The sequence below is a fragment of the Mirounga angustirostris genome, unplaced genomic scaffold, assembly GCF_029215605.1.
Source record: "Mirounga angustirostris isolate CCGP_5_RB_7025 unplaced genomic scaffold, mMirAng1.0.hap1 SCAF_7, whole genome shotgun sequence".
In the NCBI taxonomy this organism is placed as follows: domain Eukaryota; kingdom Metazoa; phylum Chordata; class Mammalia; order Carnivora; family Phocidae; genus Mirounga; species Mirounga angustirostris.
In genome coordinates this window covers 113,385,457-113,412,691 of record NW_026991715.1, presented here as the reverse complement: position 1 = coordinate 113,412,691, position 27,235 = coordinate 113,385,457, and the positions used below count along the sequence as shown (strand labels likewise).

General features: G+C 50.2%; 1 protein-coding gene across 3 annotated transcripts in view; it reads left to right on the top strand.

Annotated features, from left to right (window-relative positions):
• Positions 1–27,235, top strand: part of AFAP1L1 (actin filament associated protein 1 like 1) — a 64,095-nt gene that overhangs the window by 26,256 nt on the left and 10,604 nt on the right. For all 3 annotated transcript variants that reach the window (XM_045903178.3, XM_054504030.2, XM_045903188.3), the window contains exons 2-16: positions 93–221; positions 1,122–1,205; positions 1,980–2,077; positions 3,198–3,306; positions 7,231–7,356; positions 8,012–8,223; positions 10,161–10,340; positions 12,301–12,393; positions 15,083–15,176; positions 15,419–15,571; positions 16,975–17,186; positions 18,835–18,980; positions 19,606–19,678; positions 21,452–21,563; positions 24,556–24,720. In XM_045903178.3, coding sequence (XP_045759134.1) covers positions 93–221; positions 1,122–1,205; positions 1,980–2,077; positions 3,198–3,306; positions 7,231–7,356; positions 8,012–8,223; positions 10,161–10,340; positions 12,301–12,393; positions 15,083–15,176; positions 15,419–15,571; positions 16,975–17,186; positions 18,835–18,980; positions 19,606–19,678; positions 21,452–21,563; positions 24,556–24,720 — 1,986 coding nt within the window. The remainder of the gene's footprint in view (positions 1–92; positions 222–1,121; positions 1,206–1,979; positions 2,078–3,197; positions 3,307–7,230; positions 7,357–8,011; positions 8,224–10,160; positions 10,341–12,300; positions 12,394–15,082; positions 15,177–15,418; positions 15,572–16,974; positions 17,187–18,834; positions 18,981–19,605; positions 19,679–21,451; positions 21,564–24,555; positions 24,721–27,235) is intronic.

The window sequence follows — 27,235 nt, the reverse complement described above, 5'->3', positions numbered from 1 at the left end:
CCCCCCCCACCCGCCACCGTGCTGCCCTGGCCTCTGGCGGGTGGGGGCGGGGCCGGATCCTGACCCCGGGCCCCGCTGTGCTTCCTCCTCAGCGCTCGAGCAGCTGCTCCCTGAGCTCACGGGGCTGCTCAGCCTCCTGGACCATGAGTACCTCAGTGACACTGCCCTGGAGAAGAAGATGGCTGTGGCCTCCATCCTGCAGAGCCTGCAGCCCCTCCCAGGTCAGCCATCGGCACTCCGCCCCCAGCTCCTCAAGAACCTTCAGGAACTCCCCAGGGCCTGCGGCGCACGGAGGCCGGAGCCTCACAGCGTGGGCACCACACACGTCCATGGCCTGGCCGGCGTCCTCGTCCCCTTTGTCGTTCTCCACCCTGGCCGGGCTCTTCGTCCCCCTCCATCTGCAGCCCACTAAAGCCATGTCCACAGCTGCCACACCCACCCACACGCACACCCCACACTCGTGCACGGTGCTCACGTGACCAGGACGCACAGCACACCGCTCCCACGCCCCACCCCCTCACACGCGGCACACACGCCGCACACGCCCCCCCACCAGCCCCACAGCCCCTCTGCCCCCCGTCCGTTCGGCAGCAGGGCCTCCCCGTCCACTCCCGCCTTTTCTCGACACCCCAGGTCAGCCCAGCGCGCAGTAAACTCAGACGGGCCGCCCTGTGTCCCGCAGTGTTGCGGGCGTCTGAGAGATGGGGGGCGGGGGCGTCCCCGCCGGGTGACTCTCGGAGCCTCACTTCCAGTGACAAAACAGGCCGATGTCATCAGCAGCCCTCACAGGACCGTGAGAGGGTAGTAGGGGGCAGTTTGCCACCCGTGCTCGGCCCTGTCCCCTGGCCGCCCCAGAGCACCTTACCTGTTCTGTTTTCTATACTGGGCTCTGAGCATCCTTCCACTTGGAAAAGGAGATGCTCAGGAATGATGTAAAAATCAGAACAAAGCTTGAAAACCAGGGAGCTTATTTAGGATGTGCACATGCTTTGTCAACGGTGCCGTGTCCTGAGTGGGCTTGAGTCCCAGTGGCGGGGGGGGAGACCCGGCTGTCGTCAGAGTGGGCACCAGCAGACCCCCCCTTCCTCCTCACTGCCGACATGGTCCCCCTCTCCTCACAGCCAAAGAAGTCTCCTACCTGTATGTGAACACAGCGGACCTCCACTCCGGGCCCAGCTTCGTGGAGTCCCTCTTTGAAGAGTTCGGTAAGGCACCCTCTCCCAACCCCAGCTGGGAGCTGTCCCCTCCCTGAGTGTGCAGGCCCACTGCCCCAGTCTCCGGAAGGGTCCTCAGATTGTGTGGGGGCCTGGCTCTAGCGTTGCAACACTGAGTCACGTTGGGCAGGTCCCTTGACCTCTCTGGGCCCTGCCAGCTCTGAAAGTCTAGTCAAAATCTGTATGGTGACAGGAAGTCATCCCCAGGATTTGAGGAAAGGTAGGGAGGAACGGTGCAGGCCAAAGAAGGTGCTGTCTCTCCTGCTGCTCACATCCACTGGTGGTGGCCGCCTGACCCCTGGGTTGAGCCATCCTGCGCCCCAGCAGAGAGGGGAGCTGCGGGGGGGCATCGTGGGCGTGGGGGCAGGCGCACCGGGAGGCAGGCAGGGTGTGTGCGCCCCCTGATCCATCCCGAGGGAAGACAGCACTATTCTGCTTCAAGAAAGCTGCGGGTCAGGTGAAAGTTTCAGGGATGGAGAGACTGACGGAAGACCCGGTGCCTTCATAACCCACTTCTTGAAAATCTCCAAAGCACCACACGAGATATCTCATTTGGCCCTCTTGATAACCCTGGCAGACAGACAAGGCCAGGGATTATTGGGACCGGTTTACAGAGAAGACCAAGTCTCAGAGTGATGAAGTCGCTTGCCCAGGGTTTCTAACGAAGGAGGTGGTAGAGGCCTCCTGACCCCAGATCCAGGCTTCTTCCCATGCTACCGTGCTCATCCCTGGCTTGCTCTGCCCCAATGGCCTGCCCCTCGGTAGACTGTGACCTGAGCGACCTCCGGGACATGCCAGAGGATGACGGGGAGCCCTGCAAAGGAGCCAGCCCTGAGCCAGCCAAGAGCCCGTCTCTGAGACACGTGAGTCATGGCCTGGGTTCCCACACCGTCCGGCCCTCTGTCCCTCTGAAGTGGCCAGTGAAGCTCTCCCCACAATGCTTGGGTCCCTCCTGCCTGTGCAGGACCCTGTTCTAAGGGGAGAAACAGGTTGTGAGAACATTTCAGTGACTCGTTATGTGCTCACTGCGCCCACGCTGAGCAGGGATAATGTGGTGAACTGATCTGTCAGTTCAGGCACAAAGGACGTTCCCCACCCCAACTTCTGATTGCCATAATAAACGTGGAGTGTGAGGAAAGCTCCGGACCAGCGCTTGGTGGCCTCTGCCCTCCTCCTGCTGCCATGTGGTCTTAAACAAATCACCTCCCCTTTCTGAGCCTGTTTTTCACTTACAAAATAAAGGTTTGGATCATATCTAGGGTTCCCAGCCTTCATCCACGGAATTAAGGCAAAGGGCCCATAATCACATCAAACACTGTCAACTGCATAATTCACTATCATCATCACCATCCAATGGTACCAACTGTTGACCCCTTACTACGTCCTTTACATGCTCACAATAACTGAATGAGGTTGGCACCATTGTTATCCCCATTTCACAGGTGAGGAAATGAGACTTAGCGTAAGCGACATGTCAGTGCCCACAGCTCATAAGTGACAGAGCTTAATCCCGGTGAAGCAGGGGTGCCCTGGCCCCAGAGCCTAAGCTCTTAGCCACGAGGCCGTGCTGCCTCACTAAGTAACGTGTCTTCCGTGTACTTGTCTTGCTGTTCCTCACAGGTGTGTAGATGTGGTTGCAGAGCATTGCAGAACTCACAGTAGTTTTTGATCACTTTGCATGCGCTTACTTAATCAAAAGCCTGACTACGCCTATGTGGCACTCCACAAAACTTTTAGATCTTACGGAGAAGCCCTGATGCTGAAATAAGTTGGGCAAGAAGTAGAGGACCAAGCAAACTCTCAGGGTTCCCACCTCTGCCTTCTGCCACCCTGTCAGAAGTTCCGGCTTCACCTTCAGAACATGCATCCCGCCTCCTCGGGGCTCCTGCCTCTCTCTGCCCCAGCCTCCTTGCCGTCACCCCACCGGCTCCCTCTGCTCTCCTGGCCTTCTTGGTCTTATCTGCCTCCTTTGTCCCCCTTCAGGCAGCTGACCTGCCTCCACCGCTTCCCCAAAGGCCTCCGCCCGAGGACTACTATGAAGAGGCCCTTCCCCTGGGCCCGGGGAAGTCCCCTGAGTACATCAGCTCCCACAGTAAGTTCTGGTCCCCCCGGGGGGACTCCTCTCCTAAAGCTCCCGTGTGTCCCTCTAGGGCTGGAGCTCCAAGCCCGGCACCTGCCCAGCCCAGCCCACATCCTGGGGAGAAGCTGCCTGAGCCCCTGGCCTCTCTAATGAAGGCCTGGGGAGGCCAGTGGGCCTAGCCCCAGGGATCAGGGGCTTGGTTCCAGCCCCAGTTCTGTGCGGTCTTGGACAATCCCCTTCCCTACTCTGAAAATAAGAAGGGGCTGGATACATGCATATAAATGTGCGGGGACAGAGGTACACAGACGGCCACTGAAGCTGGTGCTCCCCCACGTGCTCCTCCTCGGTAGACCCGGTGAACTGGTTTGTACTTCAGCCTGGCCACACCTGAGAGGAGAAGTAAGTTATAAAGTGAACGTGTGGGGTAAAAAAAGCACATGGCCAAAATCAAAAGGTCTTCCTATTGTGGGCACCCCAGGGAATTCAAATCTCTTAACTTGGCCACAAAGGAGAGTCTCTAGATTTGGACTCCTCTTTCCATGGTTCCCTCCAGCACTGAAACAACTGGCCGTTTTTTTGAGGATCAGATAAGTCACTGGCTTGGATATAGGAACTTAACATCACACACAAGAAACTATATTATGGTTTTTGGGTGACCCAGCATTTGTAGTTGAACTTTTATAAGATAATGTTTATGTGGTGCTCTACTCTCATTCAGTAGCACAGTGGAGTATTTTCCAACTGCCAAAAAATAAATGAAATAGTTCTGTCTGTGCTGATCAGAAATGAATTCCAAGATACCTTCGTTGATAAAAACCTCAAACACAGAATACTGCCTATTATATGATTCCATTTGTTCCTTAATACGGTACACACACACTCATGCGTTCATTTTAGCAATTTTTCTAGGATATGCAAGAAACCGGGAACAGTATTTCCCTGTAGAAATCTGGGTGAAGGGAACATAATATTTTCCCATTCATACTCTTATACTGATTGTGCTTATCACCATGGTCATATTTTTTTTTTATTGTAATAAAATATACATAACATAAAATGGACCATTTCAACCACTTTAAAGTGCCCAATCAGGGACATTTAGTACACTCACCGTGTTGGGCAGCCATCGGCTCTACCCAGTTTCCAGACATTTTCATCACTCAAGGGGGAAAGCGCATACCCATTAAGCAGTCACTCTCATTCCCCTTTTCCCCTGAGCCTCTGGCAACCACCAATCTCCTTTCTGTCTCTATGGATTGGCCAATTCTGAATATTTCACATAAATAGAACCATACAATGTGTGGCCTCTGGTGTCTGGCTTATTTCCCTTAGTATAACGTTTTCAAGGTTAACCCGTATCACTGCATGAATCAGTACTCCTCTCCTTCTTAGGGCCACGTCATCGTCCATTGTATGGATAGACCACATTTTGTTCAGTCAGTTGATGGACATTTGGGTTTTTTTCCTCCTTGGGCTACTGTGGTATATTATTTTTAGGATTAACCAACTAGTGAAAACAAAGTGAAATGGTGGGGTTGGACCAGGTGATCAGTGGCTCTCTTCAGCCTTGAAAGTCTTGCGGTCTGTGTTGCTGTAAGCAGCTGTTTGGATGTGAAGCAGCTGACTTTGTTCTATTTTATCCACTTGAGGACAGGAGAGGAAGGTGAGGACAAAGTGCTGCTGAGCCCTGAATCCCAGGTCAAACCCCTCGGCTGGGTGAAACTGTTCTACCTCCCCAGGGAGCTCACACTCCTCTCCCATGGGGCCGCGGGGATCCTGGGCCAGGAGGGAAGGGCGGGCCTCAGGAAGGGCCAGGGGGCTGGACCAGGGAGAGGGTGCCAAGCCCGTCGGGGAACATCCTTCCTCTTACACAGCGACCAGCCCAGCCAGGTATTCAAGAGCGCTGCCCCGGGTGTCCCCTCCCTCTTCCCCATTGCACCCCTGCCCCCCCACCCCCGCTCCACCCATCCATCTCACAGGATATTACCGGCATCTGAGGCCTCAGAGGACCTGCTGGGAAGGGCAGGCTCTGCTCCTCACTTGGGAGACAGCACTTGGTATCCCAGTCGCTGGGAATTTCAGTGCTGCCGTCCTCAGGAAACAGATGGATGGCAGCGGCTGGGAGCCCAGAGCAGCACTTTGAAGAACAGTGTGGTACGAGAGCCAGTTGGACTGCATGAAGGAAGTCTTCCTGGAAGAGGGATGTGCATCTATTCCCTGAGCTGACAACCTCAGTTCCCATGCAGGTTCTGACCCTAGCAAACGGTCTACGGCTGCAGGGCTCCCGTCTGTAAAATGGGGCCCATACCTACCTCCCTGCTTTGTAGGAATCAAAGGAGATGGTAGTAATAATGACATCTGGCATCTGTTCAGCACATTCTATGTGCCAGGCACTGTGCCAAGAGCTTATATGCATTGTATCACTCGTCCGAGGTGGGAACTGCTCCCGTCACCGTAGGTGAAGACCATGAAATGCAGAGAAACTGGGGGCTTTTATGGCCAATAAATGGTGGTGACAGATTTCACCTCAAATCTGGTCAAACCCAAAGCACATGCCCTTAACCCACTGACCTTCAGAGTGTGCCCCAGGGGCCATCTGCGTCAAAATAACCTTAGTTGTTTAAAAAAAAATCCGATTTCTTGGCGTTCCATATAGTTTCCATTTGTACATGTTTTTTAATGTCCTGTTAAACAGATTTTTTTAAAATGCAGATTCCTCAGCTCAGCCCACACCCACACTGGTGAATCAGAATCTCTAGGGAGACAGTCCGGGGATCTGCATTGTAAAGAGACCCCCAGTAATTCTGATGCAGAATACAGTTTCAGAAAGCAGCCCCCACACCCCTGCACTGTGCGGCCCCTGAGTGGGAGTGTGCTGGGAACATTCCATGCAGGGAGCTGTCGTGTTCACTATTGTAGGAGCTATTCCATTAACTCCTCTAGTCCAGGTCCTCCCCGTAGTCACAGAAGTTTAGGAGAATCTCCATCACAAGAGGGAGCATACGCATCAGGAAGGGAGCAGAAGGACTGAAGTGGCAGAAGATGAGGGGGGCTGAGCCCAGGCAGCTGGAGCACCACTCCTTGCAGTATAGGGACGAGGGCTGTGACCAAGACACACACACACACACACACACACCACCACCACCATCCCACCGCTGTGGGATCACTGAGGAGGAGCTGACTATGCTCTGTCTGAGAAGGTCAGAAGAAAGATCTTTGAGGGTGCCTGGGTGGCTCAGTTGGTTAAGCGACTGCCTTCGGCTCAGGTCATGATCCCAGGGTCCTGGGATCGAGTCCCGCATCGGGCTCCCTGCTCTGCGGGGAGCCTGCTTCTCCCTCTCCCACTCCCCCTGCTTGTGTTCTCTCTCTCGCTGTGTCTCTCTCTGTCAGATAAATAAATAAAAAATCTTTAAAAAAAAAAAAAAAAAAAGAAAGATCTTTGAGCTGGGCCGGGCGCCTGGGTGGCTCAGTTGGTTAAGCGACTGCCTTCGGCTCAGGTCACGATCCTGGAGTCCTGGGATCAAGTCCCGCATCGGGCTCCCTGCTCAGCAGGGAGTCTGCTTCTCCCTCTGACCCTCCCCCCTCTCATGCTCTCTCTCTCTATCTCTTTCTCTCTCTCAAATAAATAAATAAATAAAATCTTTAAAAAAAAAGATCTTTGAGCTGGGTATTAAAGGATAAGTAGAAGTTCTCTAGCAGAAGCTAAGAGAGCACATGGAATAGCATGAACACAGCCCTGGAGGTGTGACAGGCCCAACAGGGCAGCTCCTGGTGACAGAAACACAGAGAGCTTGTGGGAAGCTGGAGCAGATGACATGCAGAGAAGAGGCCCCTCACCCTGGCCAGGGAGCTGCACTCTCTCTTCCCCAAGGAGGGGCATGTTGTCTGGGGTCTTCCCCAGCCATGGCCCCTGCAGTATGCCTGTCTTTCTCCGAGGTGCCGCTCCTTCTACCAACCCCACAGATGGCTGCAGCCCAGCCCACTCCATCATGGATGGCTACTACGAGGATGCAGACAGCAGCTACCCCACAACCAGGATGAATGGGGACCTAAAGAACTCCTGTAAGTACCGAGAAGCTGTTCAGAATGGTCCTGTCCTCAGAGAGAAGGCTTTGACCTGACCATTGGCATGCACATGCATACCAGCCCCTCTGGGTTGCCACAGAGGCCCCAAGCCCTTGTACTCATGACCCTGGGGTCAGTGGAAAGGCATGGGAGTTGGGAGCTGGGATCTAGCCATTGCCCTGACCCTTGATGACTGACTTTGAATGAGGCATTTGTTCTCTTTGAGCCTCCAGTTGCCTTCTGTATGAAGTGGGGATTTGCTGGGTGCTGTCACCTGAGACTAAGGCACGGAGATGATGGGGTATGACAGTAGCTGATGTTAGTGGAGTACTCACCAAGTGCCAGACACTGGGCTAAACGCTCTACAGTCCCTGATCCTAAGAACCTGATGAGGTAGATAATGTCATTGATTGTGACCATTTTACTGATAAGAAAACTGAAGCTCTGAGAAGTGAAGTCACCGAGGTCGCAAAGCCACCGGTAAATCTACACAACACTGTGCCCGTGTGGGGGTGTAGAGATCACCACGGTCACACCTCATGCCCACCCCCTCTTGGTCCTCGAATCCCAGGGTAAGGACACCTGCAGAAGGGTAAGAAGGTGCCTCCCAGGCGAGGACACAGTAACGGGCCCTTTCCCGTGGCTCCCACAGACAATGACTCTGACCCAATGAGCAGCTCCTACGAGTCCTATGATGAGGAGGAGGAGGAAGGGAAAGGGCCACAGCCCACGCACCAGTGGCCCTCGGAGGAGGCCTCCATGCACCTGGTGAGGGACAGCAGGATATGTGCCTTCCTGCTACGGAAAAAGCGCTTCGGGCAGTGGGCCAAGCAGCTGACCGTCATCAAGGAGGACCAGCTCCTGGTGAGTGGCTGCGGAAGTGTGCCTCTAGGCCTCACATGGACTTACGTGTGTGTGTGTGTGTCCGTGTGTGTGTGTGCGTGTACGTGTGTGTGTGTGTGTGCAGGCATGTCTGCCTCTGTTCCTCTGGGCTTGCTTTGTGCACAGAGGCTCAGTGCTTCTGAGATCAGGGCTCTCCCACTGGAACAGAATGAACACACACACACACACACACACACACATACTCAAAGACCTGATATAGACTTTACCAAGTTTTTGTTTCTCCAGGAATGAACTTTTATCAGTTTAAAACAGTGTTTATTGTTTTCATAATGCAACTAAATGTGTTTATATATAAAACTAGAGAAAAACATAATGAAAATGATTTTTAAATCCACCTAAAATCCCATCGACCAAGAGCTAACCACTGTTAAGTTTTGTTTTTTTTTTTAAAGATTTTATTTATTTATTTGACAGAGAGAGACAGCGAGAGAGGGAACACAAGCAGGGGGAGTGGGAGAGGGAGAGGCAGGCTTCCCGCTGAGCAGGGAGCCCAATGCGGGGCTCGATCCCAGGACCCCGGGATCATGATGGGAGCTGAAGGCAACGCTTAACAAATGAGCCACCCAGGCGCCCCTACTGTTAAGTTTTAATATCCATGTTTCCACTCTCATTTCCATTCATTTGCCTTTTCTAAAACTGAGCCCACGCAGCACTTACTATGGAACTTGCTTTCTTAGTTTTTTTTTTAATTTGCCATCTCTCATCGCCATCATTTCATAAAAGAAAATATACCTTTAATTCCAGAGTAGGAATACAGACATAATTTCAGAAAAAAATTATTGGTTCTTTACCCCAAAATCCATTGAGAAGTCTTATCCAACATATATCCACTTGAAACATGATTTTTTCTCATCCTGGAGCAGTGAAAAGCTCACCCCAGGCCAGAACCAGTCCAAAGGTCATGACTTATTTCTTCCCACTCCTTATGCCATTTTTTTCTTGAAATATTGCATTGGTTAGGATCTCCAATACAATGTAAATAGAAGTGGTGAGAGCAGGCGTCCTTGTCTAAGTCCAAAGCTCAAAGGGAAAGTTGCAATAATTCACTATTAAGGCTGATGTTTGCTGTGGGTGGTTTGTAGAAGTTCCTTATTATCACATTAAGGAAGTTTCCATCTATTTCTCTAGTTTGCTAAGAGTTTATATTACAAACTGGTGGAGAATTTACCAAATGCCTTTTCTGTTTCTATTGAGATGTGGCTTTTCTCCTTATTTTCCATTAATATGATGAATTATAGGGTTGGTTTTTGAAGGCTAATGCATTCTTGCAATCCTAGAATAAATCCTATTACGTCTTGATACAGTATGCTTTTATATGTGTCTAGATTCTATTTGCTAGTGGTTTTTTGAGGGCTTTGCCACCATGTTGAGATTAACCTATCATTTTCCTTTTTTGTAATGTCATTGTCAGGTTCTGGTACCAAGGTAATGCTGGCTTCATAATAAGAACTGGGAAGTGAGGGGGTCCTTATTGATAAACTACTGACTTCCCAAGCCCAGCCCTCCACCTCTGCTAGGATTCTCTCTCCCACATTCCTGCTAGGTAGCACATTAGTAGCAGGGAGCTGGCTTCCTTCCAAGCCAGCCTGTTTCTTCTCTGGTTCTTTAGACTAGAATGGTCTTCCTAGTATTGTGCTAAAATCTGCCTCTTCCTAATAGGTGGCTGTGCCCCTGGGGCCCCTCGGTAGCCCTTGAGATCTGAAGGTTGTCCAAATATGCCCCGCTTCCAGGCTTCTTTTCTCTGGGGTGAATAGCCACAGCCCCTATCTTCATGCAGTGCCCACAGCTGGGCTAGGGGTGGGGAGGGCGTAGGTCGAGCTCCCCCAAGTCTTTGTGTGAGGGCATCTCCCTCCTCTGCCCTCCAGTCCAGAAGGGTGAGCCCTTCCCTTCCTGTCCAGTGTTACAAAAGCTCCAAGGACCGGCAGCCGCATCTGAGGCTGGCGCTGGATGTCTGCAGCGTCACCTACGTGCCCAAGGACAGCCGGCACAAGAGGCATGAGCTGCGCTTCTCCCAGGGGGCTACCGAGGTCTTGGTGCTGGCACTGCAGAGCCGGGAGCAAGCCGAGGAGTGGCTGAAGGTACGTGGCACCTGCCCTTCCTTCCCCCCTTCCCCAGGTTCAGCTTTCAGCCAGGTGGGCTCCCGTCCCTGGAAGAACAGGCCTTGCTCAGGGAGGGGTGGCGATCAGAACCCTGTGCATGGCTAGGGCTGACATGTGGAAGTGGGCTTCAGACATCTCCAGGAGACAGACCTCAGGCTGAAGTAATGCCTTCTTTCTAGTGATTTGAATCCTCTAACACCCTCACTGTGGGCTTGTCTAGCCTGCATATGTATACCTCCTGGAATGCGGAGCTTAACATCTTTGAAGGAAACACATTTTATCATTAGATGAGCTAAACCTTTAAAAAAAATTAAAAAGAGGAAATCCTTCCTGTCTTAGGTGACATGTGTATCCTCGGAACAACCACCTGTGGCCCAGCTTCCACATCTTGCCTCAGACTGTAGAACAATTAGTTACTGTGTACTGAGCGCGTATTTTGTGCCATGCATTGTGCTAACAGCGTTACATACTTGACCTCATTTACTCTTTGCAATGGGACTATTATCGTTCCCATTTTACAGATGAGGAAACTGAGGCCTAGGAATCTTCTGTGACTTGCCAAAAGTCACCCAACTAAGTTGTCAGGGCCAAGAGTAGAAGTTGCCAAGGAAATCTACTCCAAAGGCCATAGACAGGGTGGCACAGTGATGACAAGGGAGGACTTTGGTGGCACACAGACTTGAGTTCAGGTCCCAGGCCTAAATGGCACTTACTGGCTATGTGATCTTCAAATGACTTTGCCTATCTGTGCCTCAGTTTCCTCTTCCGTAAAATGGTTCTTGTAAAGATTCTAGAGAGCATTTAATATAGAGCTGCCAGACAGTAAGTACTCAGTAACTGTGAGTGATCACTGTGTCCTGGTGGTGGAGCCACCATCCCCAGTCCCTTACTTCAGGCCGCCATGTCCCTGCACCCTGGCCAGCTTCCCCTCTGGCACCTTTCTCCCTCATCCTGTGATCCTCCTGCTGGGACAAAGAAACCAGACACCTCCCTCCCTCCCCATCCTCCCTTCCTTCCTGTGATAACCAGCTCTCCCCCTGGGAGGTTTAGTGCTGCTCATTATCTTTGTCTCAGGGGGGGAAAGAAGGGAGAGAACCTGCCTGGTGGGGGAGCCTCTGCCCTCCAGGGGCCAGGGGGGCCAGAAGAAGGAGCCCTAGACTGGAGACTGAGACTGGAGTCAAGCCTGGACTAGAGACTGTGTTGATATCCCGATACGGGGAGGTCATTAGCCCAGAGATTCAGGGCAGGCAACCACGGCTTCGCTTCTCGGAGCCCCATCATTCTCTTCTGTGATGTGGGGATCCCAGTTGTCTCTGCCCCTCGAGGCCACTGTGTTAATACAACAGGATAATCCATGTAAAACCGCAGATGGGTGAGCAACAGGTGACGGCCGCCATTATTTCATGGTCTGGATGCTTCTGCAATGTGAGTGAGTGCCCTGGAATCTCCATGTCCACACCTTTGAAATGGAGGGGGTAGCCCCCGGCTGCCTGCAGGCTGTTGCCAAGGTTCCACACTGTCACGGGAGCCAGTCCCTCGTGCTTGTGCGGGGGGTCCTGGGTCATGTGGCCCTTCACACCCATGATCTCACTGGTCCTCAGGCAACCCAAGGACGTAAACAGAGGACAGTATTATCCGCATGTGACAGACAGGGAAACTAAGGCCCAGAGGAGGAAAGTGGCTTTCACAAGACTGCACAATTGATTAGCAATGGAGCCCGGTCTAGAAGCCATGCCTCTTGTTCCCCAGCCCCCTCTCTTTTCAATTCAAGGGGAAAGCCTGTTCAAACCCCGATGTGCAGGAGGCCACATCAACCCATTCCCACTGCCCAGGGATCTCAGCCCCGCTGCTCGATGGCCTTGACGGCACAGACCCCGTTCTTCTTCTGCCTCTACGGTACCCCTGCCCACCTGCTCACGACTGTGCATCCTCTCCGCAGGTCATCCGAGAGGTGAGCAGGCCTGCCGGGGCGGCCGAGGGCACAGACGTGCCCCAATCCCCAGTCCTCCTGTGCAAGCTGGACCTAGACAAGGTACGTCCTCTGTGCCAGGCAGCGGGGACTCAATACAGGCTCCGCCCCGGGGGGAACCACGGGCCGGTGGTGAAGCCAGGCACCTGCCTCAGACAAGCCATGAGTGCCCCGCTTGGAGTTGGCACAAGTCGGCGCTCGGTCTGTGTCTCCTGAATGAATGCAAGCATGAATGAATGAATACCCACGTCCAAGGCGCAGTGTGAGCCCGAGGAGGGAGTGACTAGCCCCGCCAGGACAGGAGGAGGTCACAGTTGAACGGATCCATGAAAAGCAAATTGGAAGCTGTCAGGGGAGTGTACCCCACTGGGACGGGAGTGAAGTGGACACTTGGTAGTTGCTCAGGCAGCCGCTTTGCCGGGTGCCAGTGGGTGATCAAGGGAGTCAGCCCCCAACCTACACACATGAGTCTTGCATGACGTAATAAAGGTTAATGTTTCTAGAATATGACTGTGTGGCCAGCAACGTCTGGTAGGCTTTACACGTATTACCTACTTTCATTTTTATGACAGCTCTTTGACGAGTTCCGTTTTCAGATGAGGAAGCTGGGACACAGAGAGGCTAACCCCGAGTCCCATAGTTAATAAGAAGCAGAGCAAGGTTGTATACCTAGACACCTGGCTCTTGATGACTTTGCCCCCCATCTCAAGGGGGCCGAGCTGAGCTCTGCTTGCCGAGCCCCGTGCCCCAGGCATTGTGCTGAGCACGCAGGTGCAAAGCTAACAGTAGTTCACACCCACCCTGCACACCCCCCTGGGGGGGGGGGGTTCTGACACAAAAGCCCAGCTGTGTGAGCGCTGGGAGGGAAACGCACCAGGTACCCTGGGAGCGTCTGCCAGGGGCCTGCTCTTGTCTTAGGTGTCAGGGAAGTTTCTCTGAGAGAGCACATTTATGATGAGGGTGAACAACTAGAAAGGAGGGGGACAGAAAGGGCATTCCAAGCTGAGGGAGCAGGCCCCAGAGCAGGGGGAAGCAAATGGAAGGTGGCCAGTGTGGCTGGATTCAGACAGAAAGGGGCTCGTTTGGGGCGCCTGGGTGGTTCAGTTGGTTAAGCGACTGCCTTGGGCTCAGGTCATGATCCTGGAGTCCCTGGATCGAGTCCCGCATCGGGCTCCCTGCTCGGCGGGGAGCCTGCTTCTCCCTCTGGCCCTCCCCCCTCTCATGTGCTCTCTCTCATTCTCTCTCTCTCAAATAAATAAATAAATAAAATCTTTAAAAAAAAAAAGAAGGGGGCTCGTTTGGCCTATTAGAGTGGTCCTTTCTAGGACCTTTCCAACTGCAGTGAAGGGGACAGGGGTTCACACTGGCTGGAGGGGCAATGGGGGAGGGGGAGGGAAGATGGCGCCTGTGTTCAGCGGAGAGCCTGCTTCTCCCTCTCTCGCTCCCCCTGCTTGTGCTCCCTCTCTTGCTATGTCTCTCTCTGTCAAAATAAATAAATAAAATCTTTTAAAAAAGAAAGAAAGAAATACCTACCATCCGTATACCATTGCAGGGCAAATAGAACCATACGTTGTTTCCCAATTTACAGGGGAGATCCTTTATACTTTCAACAGATCTCTCCCAATTCTGACAGTTGCCATGTTTCCAGCCTTTGGAAATTGAGGGAAGCCCAAGGCCTCTCTTGTCTCTCCAGGCCCCCAAGTTCTGTGCTTATAGCAAAGCATCCCTGAGCCTGGTCTGGGAAGTCCTTGGCAGGAAGGGTGGAGAGGCCTCAGAGCCTGTTCTACTACTTTTTAAGTGGGTTGGTACCACTTTAATCCTGTCCCAAGTCTGACTGGCACCATTTAGCTTTTTAAAGCGAGGTAGCAGGTGGGAGAGATGATACCATGCAGGTGGGAGAGATGATACCATCTGTTGGCTCCCTGGAAAAGGATGTGATTCAGGCGAGAAAACTTGGGGTGAGGAAAGGATTTTCCCAGGTTCCCATGACTAACAGGTGGTACCAGGGACAGAACTTCGAAGGTCCATCTGACTCTGCCTCGCCACCTCCATAGTACCTACTAGGCACTTAACTGACCTTGTCTGGATGACTGAATGAACAGACGGACGGACGAGCGATGGGTCCGGAGTCAGCATACGAGTAAAGTTCTGTTGGTTACGATGGAGTTGCTGCTATGGTGTGTGTGCATGTCTTCACCACCCTCCTACCCGAGTCAGGACCATGAAGACCCCTCTGTTGTCACTGTTCACATTTCCTGGTCACCAAGTCCTGCCGTAACTATTTTGGACACGCCAACTCTTCCCTTTTTCTACATCTTGTCATCTTAGCTCCTTCCTTTACTACCTTGCCCTGGATGACACTCTCTAATGTGGCCCTTTGGCTGATAGTCTGTCCCCACGATGCCACCAGAGGTCACTTCCTAAACCAGCTGCATTACATTAGAATCCTATTTAAGTACCTTCCCAGACCCTGTCACCTACCGAATATGGGACATCCTAGGAATTTATTACAATGCGTTGCAACTAGGTGCCTGGCTCCCCAAACGGACGATGAGAGATTCAAAGGTACAACCGTCCTAAGTCAGCCTGTCTCCCCCAAACCTAGAATAGTGTCAGGCACAGGAGAGGTGCAGACAAATATTTGTTAGGCAATCATCGTGTGCAGAGGTTGGGGGAATTGAACCAACAAAGGGGGACTTCTGAGTGTGCCCTCTGACATGGGGCTCTCTGTGTGTCCCCCCCCCCCCCCCAGAGACTGTCCCAGGAGAAGCAGACCTCAGACTCGGACAGCCTGGGCGTGGGTAACAGCTGTTCTACTCTAGGCCGCCGGGAGGCCTGCGACCACGGTAGGAGCCTCTGGGGACTCAGGCCGGAGAATGCCACAGCTGGGAGGGGCCTTGCACAGGGATACGGTGCAGAGCAGGTCCTGACGGCTCTGGAGATCTGGGGAAGTTCACCTGGCCTGTCCACACCTGCAGTTGCAGCCAGGCCCCAGGCGCAGGCTGAAAGGGCCGTTGGGAAGGCTGGTGTGGGTGGGTCTGGGACTTGGGGCTCCCTCCCTTCCCCTAATCCATCTCCATGGCAACAGGCAAAGGGAAGAAGAGCAGTCTGGCAGAGCTGAAGGGTTCAATGAGCAGGGCTGCGGGCCGCAAGATCACCCGCATCATCAGCTTCTCCAAGAAGAAGCCGCTGGCTGATGACCTGCAGACATCCTGCCCCGACGAGGAGGTTCCATGCTGTGGTGGGTCCTGGGCACCGGGAGGAGGAGAGTCAGACCCTGCTGCTGTGCGCCCCTGGGCTAAGCCAGAAAACCCTCTAGGCCTCTTCCACCTTGCTCCCAGGGCAGAGGAGAGAATCCTACCTAACCCCCACTCCATCAACAATCCATGCCTTTACATCACTTCTCTCCGGTGAGGCCCTAACACTCAGGAAAAGGAAAAGCCACCTGACTCCCCTATCTCTGTGTTCCCTGCGACCTCAGCTCCAATCACTGCCCGTCTGTGGGCCTCAGTTTCCTCCACTATGATGGGAGGAGAGTGTCTTATTTCCTCCCAGCACATAACATGCCAGGTGTGTAAGTTACAACCCAGTCTTATAAGGAAATGGATAAAAATATTTAAGTACTTACAAATGCATTCAGCGTGAGTTAAACATGGTTATAAATGCCTTCAATGTGAGTTTAACATGGTTTGGAAGGGAAGATATATTATTCTGTTTTCATTAATGCAGTGTTCCATGTACTGGACTCCAATAGAAAATTCTGTATTTTGTTGGGGTTTTTTTGTTTTGTTTTTGTTTTGTTTTGTTTAAGATTTTATTTATTTATTTGACAGAGAGAGAGAGCGAGAGCAGGAGCACAAGCAGGGGGAGTGGGAGAGGGAGAAGCAGGCTTCCCGCCGAGCAGGGAGCCCGATGCGGGGCTCGATCCCAGGACCCTGGGATCATGACCTGAGCTGACGGCAGACGCTTAACGACTGAGCCACCCAGGCACCCCAGAAAATTCTGTATTTTGGATATGCAGTAATATTCCCTTAAACCTGAAAAAATAGTATAAAATCACATGGCTATAAATAATTATTTTGTAACCAGTAAATCAGGGCATGTTGTGGGAAAAAATTATTTAAATCTAAAATGTTGAGAGTGAATTCTAAACCCATTGGTCATCAGTCTGTGCCTTGCTCATTTTAGAATTCTTTCTCTTGGCTAGACACTTTTGTTCCCACATGCTGCCACCAGGTGTCAGCATCACCCATTATTTTCTGTCTCACTAATAGTTCTGATATTTCGGGAGGAGGAAAAGCAAAAGGGATAATAGTTGTGTCTTTTACTCACCTCTACAGTAGTCCCCTGCCCTTTTCACCAAGCTAGGTATGGTACAAAGGCTGGGTATCAGTATATGAATGTGATCATCAGTCCCCATTTCAGATAAGGAAATGAAACTCAAGGAGAAGACGGTGCCAGAGGCCACAGGCCCAGAGAGAGTGAGCTGATCCAGGACCCACAAGGCCTCTTTCCAGCTAGAGAACGAGGGTTGTCCAGGCGCTTGTCCCCAGGGTGTAGACCCATGCAGACTCACAGCCCCCACCTTGGGTTTCCCCAGGGCCAGGCTGTCAGGAGGTCACCCCGCTGGTCTCCCCCTCCCAGGCTATCTGAATGTGCTGGTGAACCAGGGCTGGAAGGAACGCTGGTGCCTCCTGAAATGCAACACTCTGTACTTCCACAAGGATCACACAGACCTGCGGACCCATGTGAATGCCATTGCTCTCCGTGGCTGTGAGGTGGCCCCAGGCTTTGGGCCCAGACATCCATTTGCCTTCAGGATTCTGCGCAACCGGCAGGAGGTTGCCATCTTGGAGGTGAGAGGAGAGAATCCAGGTGGTTCTTGGTGGTGGCAGCTGAGAGGAGGTTTGGCCTGGGTGTGGGCTTTTGTCTTGGGGGCCTTGCTAACTGACATTACAGGGACTGAGGAAAAAGGGAAAGTAAGCCCACCTGCTGCCAAATGACCGAGAATGACTGCCAGTGAAAATACAGGACACCCACTTAAATTGGAATTTCAGATAAACGACAAATGGTTTTAATGCAAGTATATCCCATGTGATATTTGGTATATACCTATACTGAAAAAGTATTTGTTGTTTATCTGAAAGTCGAATTTAACAGAGCATTCTGCATTTTTATTTGTTAAATCTGGCAACCCTAGAACCGAAGTTTGTTTATTCTCCCCTATCTTAAAATCCTAAGCCTGAAAGGCATCTAGTCTGATCTAACCTGGATCTGATTCTGGAATCCCCTCTAAAACCTTCCCACCAGTGGCCGGCTGCCTCAGATCAACCACTGCTCTTCAAGGCAGCCTGCCCCTCCCATGAAGCAGCTACATTTTTAGAAAGGTGTTCTCCACACTGAGTTGAAATCTTTAAGCTCCGTGAAGGCAGTAACCATGCCTGTTCTGCATATTTTTGGTTTTTCCAGAACCCAGCATGATGCCCAGCCCATATTAAAGGCTCAATTACTATTTGTTGAACAAATGGCTGAATGAAAATGTGATTTCATCCCACCCATTCATGGTTGTTCCTACCCAGTGGCACTAGCCCTCCTTTCTGAGGTCCTGCACAATGCATGGAGCCTCTCCTCTACATGTCCCTCATTTGGCTTTTTAGGATTTACAATGTAAACACTGGAGGGAAAGTTCAAGAACTACCCCCTCATATTACAAACAGGGTAACTGAGGCCAGGGCAGCCAGGTGCTTTGTCCAAGGCTCCAAGGGGGGTCAGAGGCCTCTTGGCCTGATCCTAGAACAAAAACCCAGCCTCTTGATCTTGTTTGCTTTGCCCAGTACCCACTGCCTCACCCAGTTCTTAAATTTCAAGAAATATTGCTCTGGTCACTCACTTTTATTTTTGAAAGGTTGAGAAGGGCCTCTTATTTCTCTTAAATTAAACACAAAGCTTTCTGGCGAGAAGTGTGCTTTCTTTATTCAAGTCTAACATTTGTGTGCTCAGCTGATTTTATAAGAATGCTCTTTAAATGAGAACTACCGAGAACTATGGGTTCAGTTAACCAGCAACTCTTGGCAGTTTTCCTGTACACTAGTACTACAAATAATTGGCAGTTATAAGGGGAAAATTTCGATTGGGTTATGTGAGAAATAGTCTCCTCTAATAAAAAAGTAATTTTTTTTTTTTAATTCAGGGAAATCCAAATGTCGTTTTTGCCTCTAAATGGTCATGAAGACTCTGAGGATAGTGAGTGAGGGTGTGTGTCTTAGAGAGGTGGTCAGGGAGGGCTTCTCCGAAGAGGAGCATTAGAGCCAAAACCTGAATAAAGAAAGGGTGGAAGCCACTTGGATTTCTGGGTGGGTGTTGCAGCCCTGTTCCTCTTGGACCCCTAAGTATTGGGTACATAGCAGGTACTTTACAAATATGGGTTTGGCTAAAGTGAGCAGGTAGCCTGAGGCCCTAACAGTACCAAAGTGAACTCATCAGCCTGTGCCTCCTCTCCCTCAGGCAAACTGCTCAGAGGACATGGGCCGCTGGCTTGGGCTGCTGTTGGTGGAGATGGGTTCCAAAGTCACTCCCGAGGCACTGCACTATGACTACGTGGACGTGGAGACCTTAACCAGCATCGTCAGTGCAGGGCGCAACTCCTTCCTGTGAGGGCCAGCACCTCCCAGCCCCCCCGCCCCCCGGCAGCCTCTCAGAGCCTCTGAGTCTGGCCATGGGCGCTGGGAGGGGAGGGAGGAGGAGCCGAGGAGGGCTCTGCTTCCTTGGGAAGTCAGAGTGGGTGCCTTCCTCCCCCAGCAGGCAGGAGCGAGCTGGCTAACGGAGGTAGCCCAGGGTTGGGGGAAGCTGTGGATGCAATGAGCAAAGGAACAGAAGTCCTTCTGCGTAGTGACTGGGGCTGGGCTCTCACGCCATGGAACTCAGGGTCTCACACCCTTGGCCATCAGGGCTGGTCCATGCACTGGAAGAGCTGGGTTCAAGTCACGGCTCTCACGACCAACAGCTTGGGGTGGTGGCTTGCCAGCTTGGATCCTCTGTGTCCTCGCGTATAGAATGGAGGGGATGAATTACTGACCTCTCAGGTTGCTGTGAGAATCATGGGGCTCCCTGCCTCTGAAGTCCTTAACACAGCAATGGCCCAGCGCTGCCTGGCGTGGTTGCTGTTACTAACCTTCCAACACCCATCACAGAATCAAATGAGAGTAGACAGGAAAGCTCTATAAGCCACAAAGTGTCATCATCATTGCCATCATCATGACACCTTATATTTTCTAGATATGCAAGATCCTGCCAGGATCAATGGCCTGAGCCCCGTGTATACGATGATGTTCCCTATGAAAAGATACAGGTGCGCTCCCTTGGGAGGGCTGGGAATGTGGCAAAGGCCACTGATTTAGCTCTTCCTCTTTCTCTCTGTCACCACTCCTTTTTTCCTGCACGTCAGGGATAATTTCCATTTAAGCAGCAGCGGGAAGGGGAGGGAGGACCCTTCTCATCATAGATCACGGCTCTGGGTAAGGAATCCCCGGGAGAGGAGGCAGGGTAGTACAGCAACAAGCCCCTAGATCAGGAAGGGAGAGGACTCTGTATACTGCAAAGCACTACACCGGTCTGAGCAAGGTGTTGGTCCCTCCACCGGTTCACTGCTCTGTGAGCTGATGCTGCTGACTCAGTGGTGCGTGGGGGGCAGCCACTCCGTAGACCTTCACCTGGTGGCGTCACGGTCCGGGCCTCAACTCCCAAGGCAGAGTCTCCCTGTCTTGTTCACTAAATCAAGGAGAGGCCAGTGAGGCCTCGGTAGCCATCACATGAACAGACTGCTTCCGGCAGCGTGTCCTACGTCTCTTCCTCCCACGGGAGAGCCAGACAGCCACATTCTGATCAGACCCTGGTGGGTGCGTCAGGCCTCACAGCTGGGGGAGAGAAAAAGAGGGGATCAAGCTGCCAAAGAAAGCAGACATGTCTGCACGCCAGACCCCTGCCTTGGACAGTGCTGGATGACACCGAGCTCCCACCTCTAAGACTCCCTTTCCTAGAAACTTCTCCATCCTTCTTCTGCTTATATGGTCTTTCTTCAGATTCAGATGAACCAGTGGATGCAGCTTGAGATCTTTCTCAGTTGCAGTGATTAGTAGCCAGATAGCTTAGTACCTAACGGCATGAACTTTGAATTCAGGGCTGAATCTGGGTTACCTTGGGCTTCACTTCTCTAGTCCTCATTTCCCGGCTCCAGACGAATACTATAAAACCTACCTGATTGGATCACTGCAAGAACTAAATGAAATACTGTATGGAAAGAGCTTAGCAGCATGTAGACATCAGAAGCTCTCACATGGAGTAAATAGTACTATTGTTATCAATATCATTATTATATTACATTATTATCATATTCCATTCATGGTTCCCTGAGCTCTGACTGGATTCTGGGTGTTCTTAATACTCTTCATGCACAAATGTATAGCCAGTTTAGCGGCGCCTGGGTGGCTCAGTCAGTTAAGCATCTGCCTTCAGCTCACATCATGATCTCAGGGTCCTGGGGTCGCACTGGAATGTCTGGCTCCTTGCTCAGCGGGGAGCCTGCTTCTCCCTCTCCCTCTCCCTCTGCCTCTCCCTCTGCCTCTCCCCCTGCTCGCACACTCTCCCCTCTCTCTCTCAAATAAATAAATAAAATCTTTTTTCAAAATGTAGAGCCAGTTTATTAAGTTATGAACTTCCACCATTGGCTGATGTCATCCACGACTTTTTATCTTAACTGGAAGCTCTACATTTAGCAATTTTAGAAAATTTGAAGGACACTTCCAAATGATGTGAAGACAGAAATAGCTATGATAAATCAAATATGGTCACCCACAGCCCTCTGAGACTTCCAAATTTTCCTCTCAGCAGATATTCCAGTTTAGGGATGCCTTCTGCAGCCCCCAACAGGAAGGTATGAGGATCAAATGATACACGCTAGTAGAAGTAGTCTATAAAGTGTTGAGTGCAGCCCCAGTCTAAAAACGTAAGGCCACAATCTCAGAGGTCCTGCAATGCTCACCCACCACACTTGGAGCAGAATACAACCCTGCCTGGAGGGCTCTGAGCCTACCTGTCCTTCACCTCCTTTCTCCATCTCCCGCAGGACGAGGAGCCCGAGCGTCCCGCGGGGGCCCAGGTGAAACGCCATGCCTCCTCCTGCAGTGAGAAGTCCCATCGAGTGGATCCGCAGGTCAAAGTCAAGCGCCATGCCTCCAGTGAGTTCTGGGTGGGACCGAGGAAGGGAAAGAAACAATCCACGGGGTTGGGGATCTCAAATCAGATTCCTCCAGGCAGTGGGCAAGTAAATTAAGGAGTGAAGCGAGATGTAAGAAAATACTCTACCGTAAGAAAAATGACAGCACAAGCCAAGAGCTAAAGGGCAGCTAGGCTGTGGCCTCCGAGGGGGAACAACAGGGAATGGGGTGGGGGGAAGACTGTGGGAACCTGGAGTGCTCAGCCTCCACCTAGAGAGGCGGCTACTACTCAGCTTCAGCCAGTGGCTCCCACGGAACCTGGCAGCCCAGGTTCACAGATTATTCGAGACCAGAAATCTAGCCTTTATAGGAAATCTACTGACTTCTTAATACTAGCAACTACTTTTCAAAAATTTTAACACGAAGGCCAAATACGTTTTTATGCTGCGATGTTGCATATATATGGATACACATATATACACATAAAAAATTCACCCTCAACTTCTGTCTGTTCCAAAGGCTAAAAACATTAATAAATTCTGATCTGGGGGAGCAAGTGGAGAAACGAACCCCTCCAAATACCCTCAAGGCAGCTGCCGTGAAGGGCATGGCTCACCTCTGTGTCCCAGCCCGCGCTCTCCCTAGCACCCCATATAGGAGCTGAGTGAATTTTGCCTGATTGCCACACTACGCAATAAAGGCTAAGCATGCCAGACTCTGGTCAATTCTGTTTGATTTCCGACACTAGTCTCTGCTCCTACACGTGATTCACGAGCCGGCTGGCTTCCTGTAGGACAGCATATTCCAAGAGCCTTTTAGTTTTTGCTTTACAGTTCTTCAACGAAGAACTGTACAAACAAAGTCAAGTTCTATTCCTTGCTTTTTGAAGATTTATCTTTTAAAGTACTTTTCTTTATTAGATCTCCACTTCATTAATGTAGATAATCTCTTCTGGGGGTCAGGAGACCTGTATTCCTTTTCCCACTTGATCACTAAATTACTACGTAACTTTGGAAAAGTCCCTTCCCTTCTCTGGGCCTGAGTGTGCCCCCTGCACAGTCAGAGGGTGGTTGTGTCACATTCCTTACACTCTGCTCTCATCGGCACCACCGGAAATACAGGCCTTTATGGAATGCCCATTTTCAAATGGAAAAGTAGGGGTGCCTGGGTCGCTCAGTCGGTTAAGCATCTGACTCTTGATTTTGGCTCAGGTTGCGATCTCAGGGTCTGAAATCGAGCCCCACATTGAGCTCTGCGCTGAGCATGGGGTCTGCTTATGATTCTTTCTCCCTCTCTGCACCCCCAACTCATGCTCGTGCTCGCTCACTCTCTCTCCAAAAATTAAAATTAAAAAATTAAATGGAAAAGTGAACTGAAATAAACATGTAAGATTAAAGAAACCATAAAGCATTCAAACAACAACAACAAAGATAACACAATAGATTCTTTCTTCAAATCAAATATTATATTGAGTGATGTATAAAAGAGATATAAAATACTGGGAATCACAGATGGTGGTTGGGGGTTTTAAGGTCCTTATCTGATAAATATAACACTGACAACACTTTGCTGGTCTACCCATTTATTTTTAGTTTACCAGTCTATAAAATCGAAACTTCTGGGAGAAAACTGCCCTGGGATGCTACTGTGTATCTGGGTAGTTGGGGGAAGTATGGGGCCCCTTCTCTGCCCTCCATGCTTTATTTATTATGATCAGGCTTGAACTGCAGGGTAGTTGGGACAGGAATTGATTTTTGCATGCATCACTGGGTGGCCACTGCCATCCCTATGAGAATTAGAGAGACAAGACCCCATAAATGGGGGTAAACCAAGGGAATCATTCCAAACGCCACACCCCACCAGCTTAAAAGGTCTATGAGTGACTGTCTGAAAAAAATAAATAAATAAAAACTTCCCTGAAACGTTGGACCATGGCATTGCCCCAGCTAGGGCCATAATGCATGGCACAGAGCCCAGAGTTAGACACATATGGGCTCAACCTGGGCTCTGCCATCATTAGCAGTGAGACCCGAGCTCTCTGTGCCTCAGAGCTAATATTAGTAAGTTTTATGAAGATTAAGTGGAAATGAATATAAATGGCCTAGCTTATAGTAAATGCTTGATAAATTTTTGCCATAATTATTTGTAATTGTCCACCATAATGTAGAACCTGCAACAGACTTCTGGGCCCTTCTCTCCTCCAACCCATTTTCCAGGAATAAAGCAGGCAATACCTGACCCAAGGTCTTGATTCTCTGCAGCTCTGAGTTGTATGTCCCTGTCTCCTTGTCTTATATATACCTGAGAGTTGACTGTAAAATGCCCTTTTAAAACTAAAGTGTGTTATACATCACAAAATTTGTTTCATATCATTATCTGACATTTACTAAGCACTTCCACCAGATACCGTATCAAGTATTTTTCATCAATTCTTTCATTTAAAACTTACCACAATGCTGGGGCGCCTGGGTGGCTCAGTCGGTTACAACGGCTGCCTTCAGCTCAGGTCATGATCCCAGGGTCCTGGGACTAAGTCCTGCATCGGGCTCCCTGCTCAGCAGGGAGTCTACTTCTCCCTCTCACTCTCCCTCTGTGCTCTTTCTCTCGGATAAATGGATAAAATCTTTTAAAAAATTTTAAAAAAACTTACCACTATGCTAAGAGGTAAGTTTGATCAATGGTCCCACATTTACAAATGAGGAAACCAAGACCTGGGGGAAAGGCACAGAAACAGTGCAGTTCACTGTTGCCTGATGTCACACAACTAGTAAAGGGGGAAAGAGAACACAAACCTTGGTCTGCCTCATTCCAAAGCCCTTGTTCCTAGTCCCTGTGCTCTGCTGCCTCCCTTTTGCTCCTGTTTCCTTGGAGGTTTCACACACTAAGGATATAGATCTAAGTATTCCCATTTTATAGATGGAGAAGTTGAGGCTGAGAAAGACGCTAAGGCCCCTCCAAGTACCCTTACCAGAGATCAGAAATGGGGGCCTTTGCCTGCCTTCTACTTCTGCAGGTGCCAATCAATACAAGTACGGCAAGAACCGAGCTGAGGAAGATGCCCGGAGGTACCTGGTAGAAAAAGAGAAGCTGGAAAAAGAGAAGGAGACAATCCGGACGGAGCTGATGGCACTGAGGCAGGAGAAGAGGGAGCTGAAGGAAGCCATTCGCAACAACCCAGGTACCTACGTGGGCATGTCCTGGGCACTCAAGCGGGGACCGGGCTCAGCTCTGACACCTCCCGTGGCAGAGGTCAGCTGGTTATCCAGGACAGTGCATTTCTCCTCCCCTTCTTCCTCCTCCTTCTCCTCCTTCTCCTCCTTCTCCTCCTTCTCCTCCTTCTCCTGTTCCTCAACATCATCATCATCATCCTTCCTGACTAATGAAAGTGCCCTCAATCTAATAACTGCTTTTGGGTAAGGGGATAAAAAGGCATCACAAAAAAGTGTACACTTAATGTAGTAAAATTCAATCTGATTTTAGAAATGTTAAAATGAGTGTGCCTTAGAATCAAGGAAATAAGAGATATCATTTTGAACCTCCCAGTAAGTCACTCATTCACGGAAGGGCTGAGCACCCAACCGTGTGAGACACTGGTCCCCGTGCTGGGGAATGATGGACAGACACAGTCCCAGGATCCTCTCCCAAAATCCAGGGCCATGACTCCTTGCAGGCCCAGCCTGCTCTGGGCTCCTCTGCACCCCACCTTCTGCTCTTTCCTTTGAATTCTCTCTATAGCTGTAGTTTGGCATACTTTCAGCGTGAAGTTTGCACACAGGTTTGAGGGAACAGAAGCCTTGTTCTTTATAAAATACATCCAAGGTCACACAGCCCGGTGAGAGTCCGAAGGAACCTATGGACCCTTTTCCCAAGGTGAAAAAAAACCCGCAGTTCGCAATGTCACAGACAGTTTCAGTAACCAAGAGCTCATGTGCCCCAGAGCTCAGCCATAGATCGCCTGGGAATCCATACACCTAACAGAGAACTTCTACCTTAAAGGGTAAGGCTTTTTCTGTGTAGCCAAGAACCAGAATCTGTGGGAGGGAAGCATTAAGAGAAAAAAAAAAAGAAGGCAGTTTGGCCTCAATACACAGAACTTTCTAAGAGTCAAAACAGGGTTTGGAACAGGCTGACTATCCTCCTTATCCTGCTCAATTTTTTTCTGTAGCACATCACTTTGTAACACTGGATTATTTATTATGTTTATCATTTTTATTTATCGTTTTTTCTCTCTCTCATACACACACATACACACACACGCACACACACACACATATGAGCTCCATAAGGGCAAGGATCTTGGCCTGTTTTTTTTTTTGTTGTTGTTGTTTTTAATAATATATAATGTATTATTCGTTTCAGAGGTACAGGTCTGTGATTCATCAGTCTTACACAATTCACAGCGCTCACCATAGCACATACCCTCCCCAATATCCATCACCCAGCCACCCCATCCCTCCCACCCCCTTTCTCTCCAGCAACCCTCAGTTTGTTTCCTGAAATTAAGAGTCTCTTATGGTTTCTCTCCCTCTCTGGTTTCATCTTGTTCCATTTTTCCCTCCCTTCCCCTGTGATCCTCTGTCTTGTTTCTCAAATTCCACATATCAGTGAGATCATATGATAATTGTCTTTCTCTGATTGACTTATTTCGCTTAGCATAATACCCTCTAGTTCCATCCACATCATTGCAAATGGCAAGATTTCATTTTTTTATGGCTGTCTAATATTCTGTTGTGTATATATACACCACATCTCCTTTATCCATTCATCTGTCGATGGACATCTAAGCTCTTTACGTAGTTTGGCTATTGTGGACATTGCTGCTATAAACATTGGGGTGCACGTACCCCTTCGGATCACTACATTTGTATCTTTGGGGTAAATACCCAGTAGTCCAATTGCTGGGTCGTAGGGTAGCTCTATTTTCAACTTTTTGAGGAAACTCCATACTGTTTTCCAGAGTGGCTGCACCAGCTTGCATTCCCACCAACAGTGTAGGAGGGTTCCCCTTTCTCTGCATCCTCGCCAACATCTGTCGTTTCCTGACTTGTTAATTTTAGCCATTCTGACTGGTGTGAAGTGGCATCTCATTGAGGTTTTGATTGGATTTCCCTGATGCTGAGCAATGCTGAGCCCTTTTTCATGTGTCTGTGGGCCATTTGGATGTCTTCTTTGCAGAATGTCTGTTCATGTCTTCTGCCCATTTCTTGATTGGATTAGTTGTTCTTTGGGTGTTGAGTTTGGTAAGTTCTTTATAGATTTTGGATACTAGCCTTTTATCTGATATGTCATTTGCAAATATCTTCTCCCATTCTCTCGGTTGTCTTTTGGTTTTGTTGACTTTTTCCTTTGCTGTGCAAAAGCTTTTTATCTTGATGAAGTCCCAAAAGTTCATTTTTGCCCTTGCTTCCCTTGCCTTTGGCGACGTTTCTAGGAAGAAGTTGCTGCAGCTGAGGTCGAAGAGGTTGCTGCCTGTGTTCTCCTCAAGAATTTTGATGGACCCCTGTCTCATATTTAGGCCTTTCATCCATTTGAGTCTGTTTTTGTGTGTGGTGTAAGGAAATGGTCCAGTTTCATTCTTCTGCATGTGGCTGTCCAATTTTCCCAACACCATTTGTTGAAGAGACTGTCTTTTCTCCATTGGACATTCTTTACTGCTTTGTCGAAGATTAGTTGACCATAGAGTTGGGGTCCAT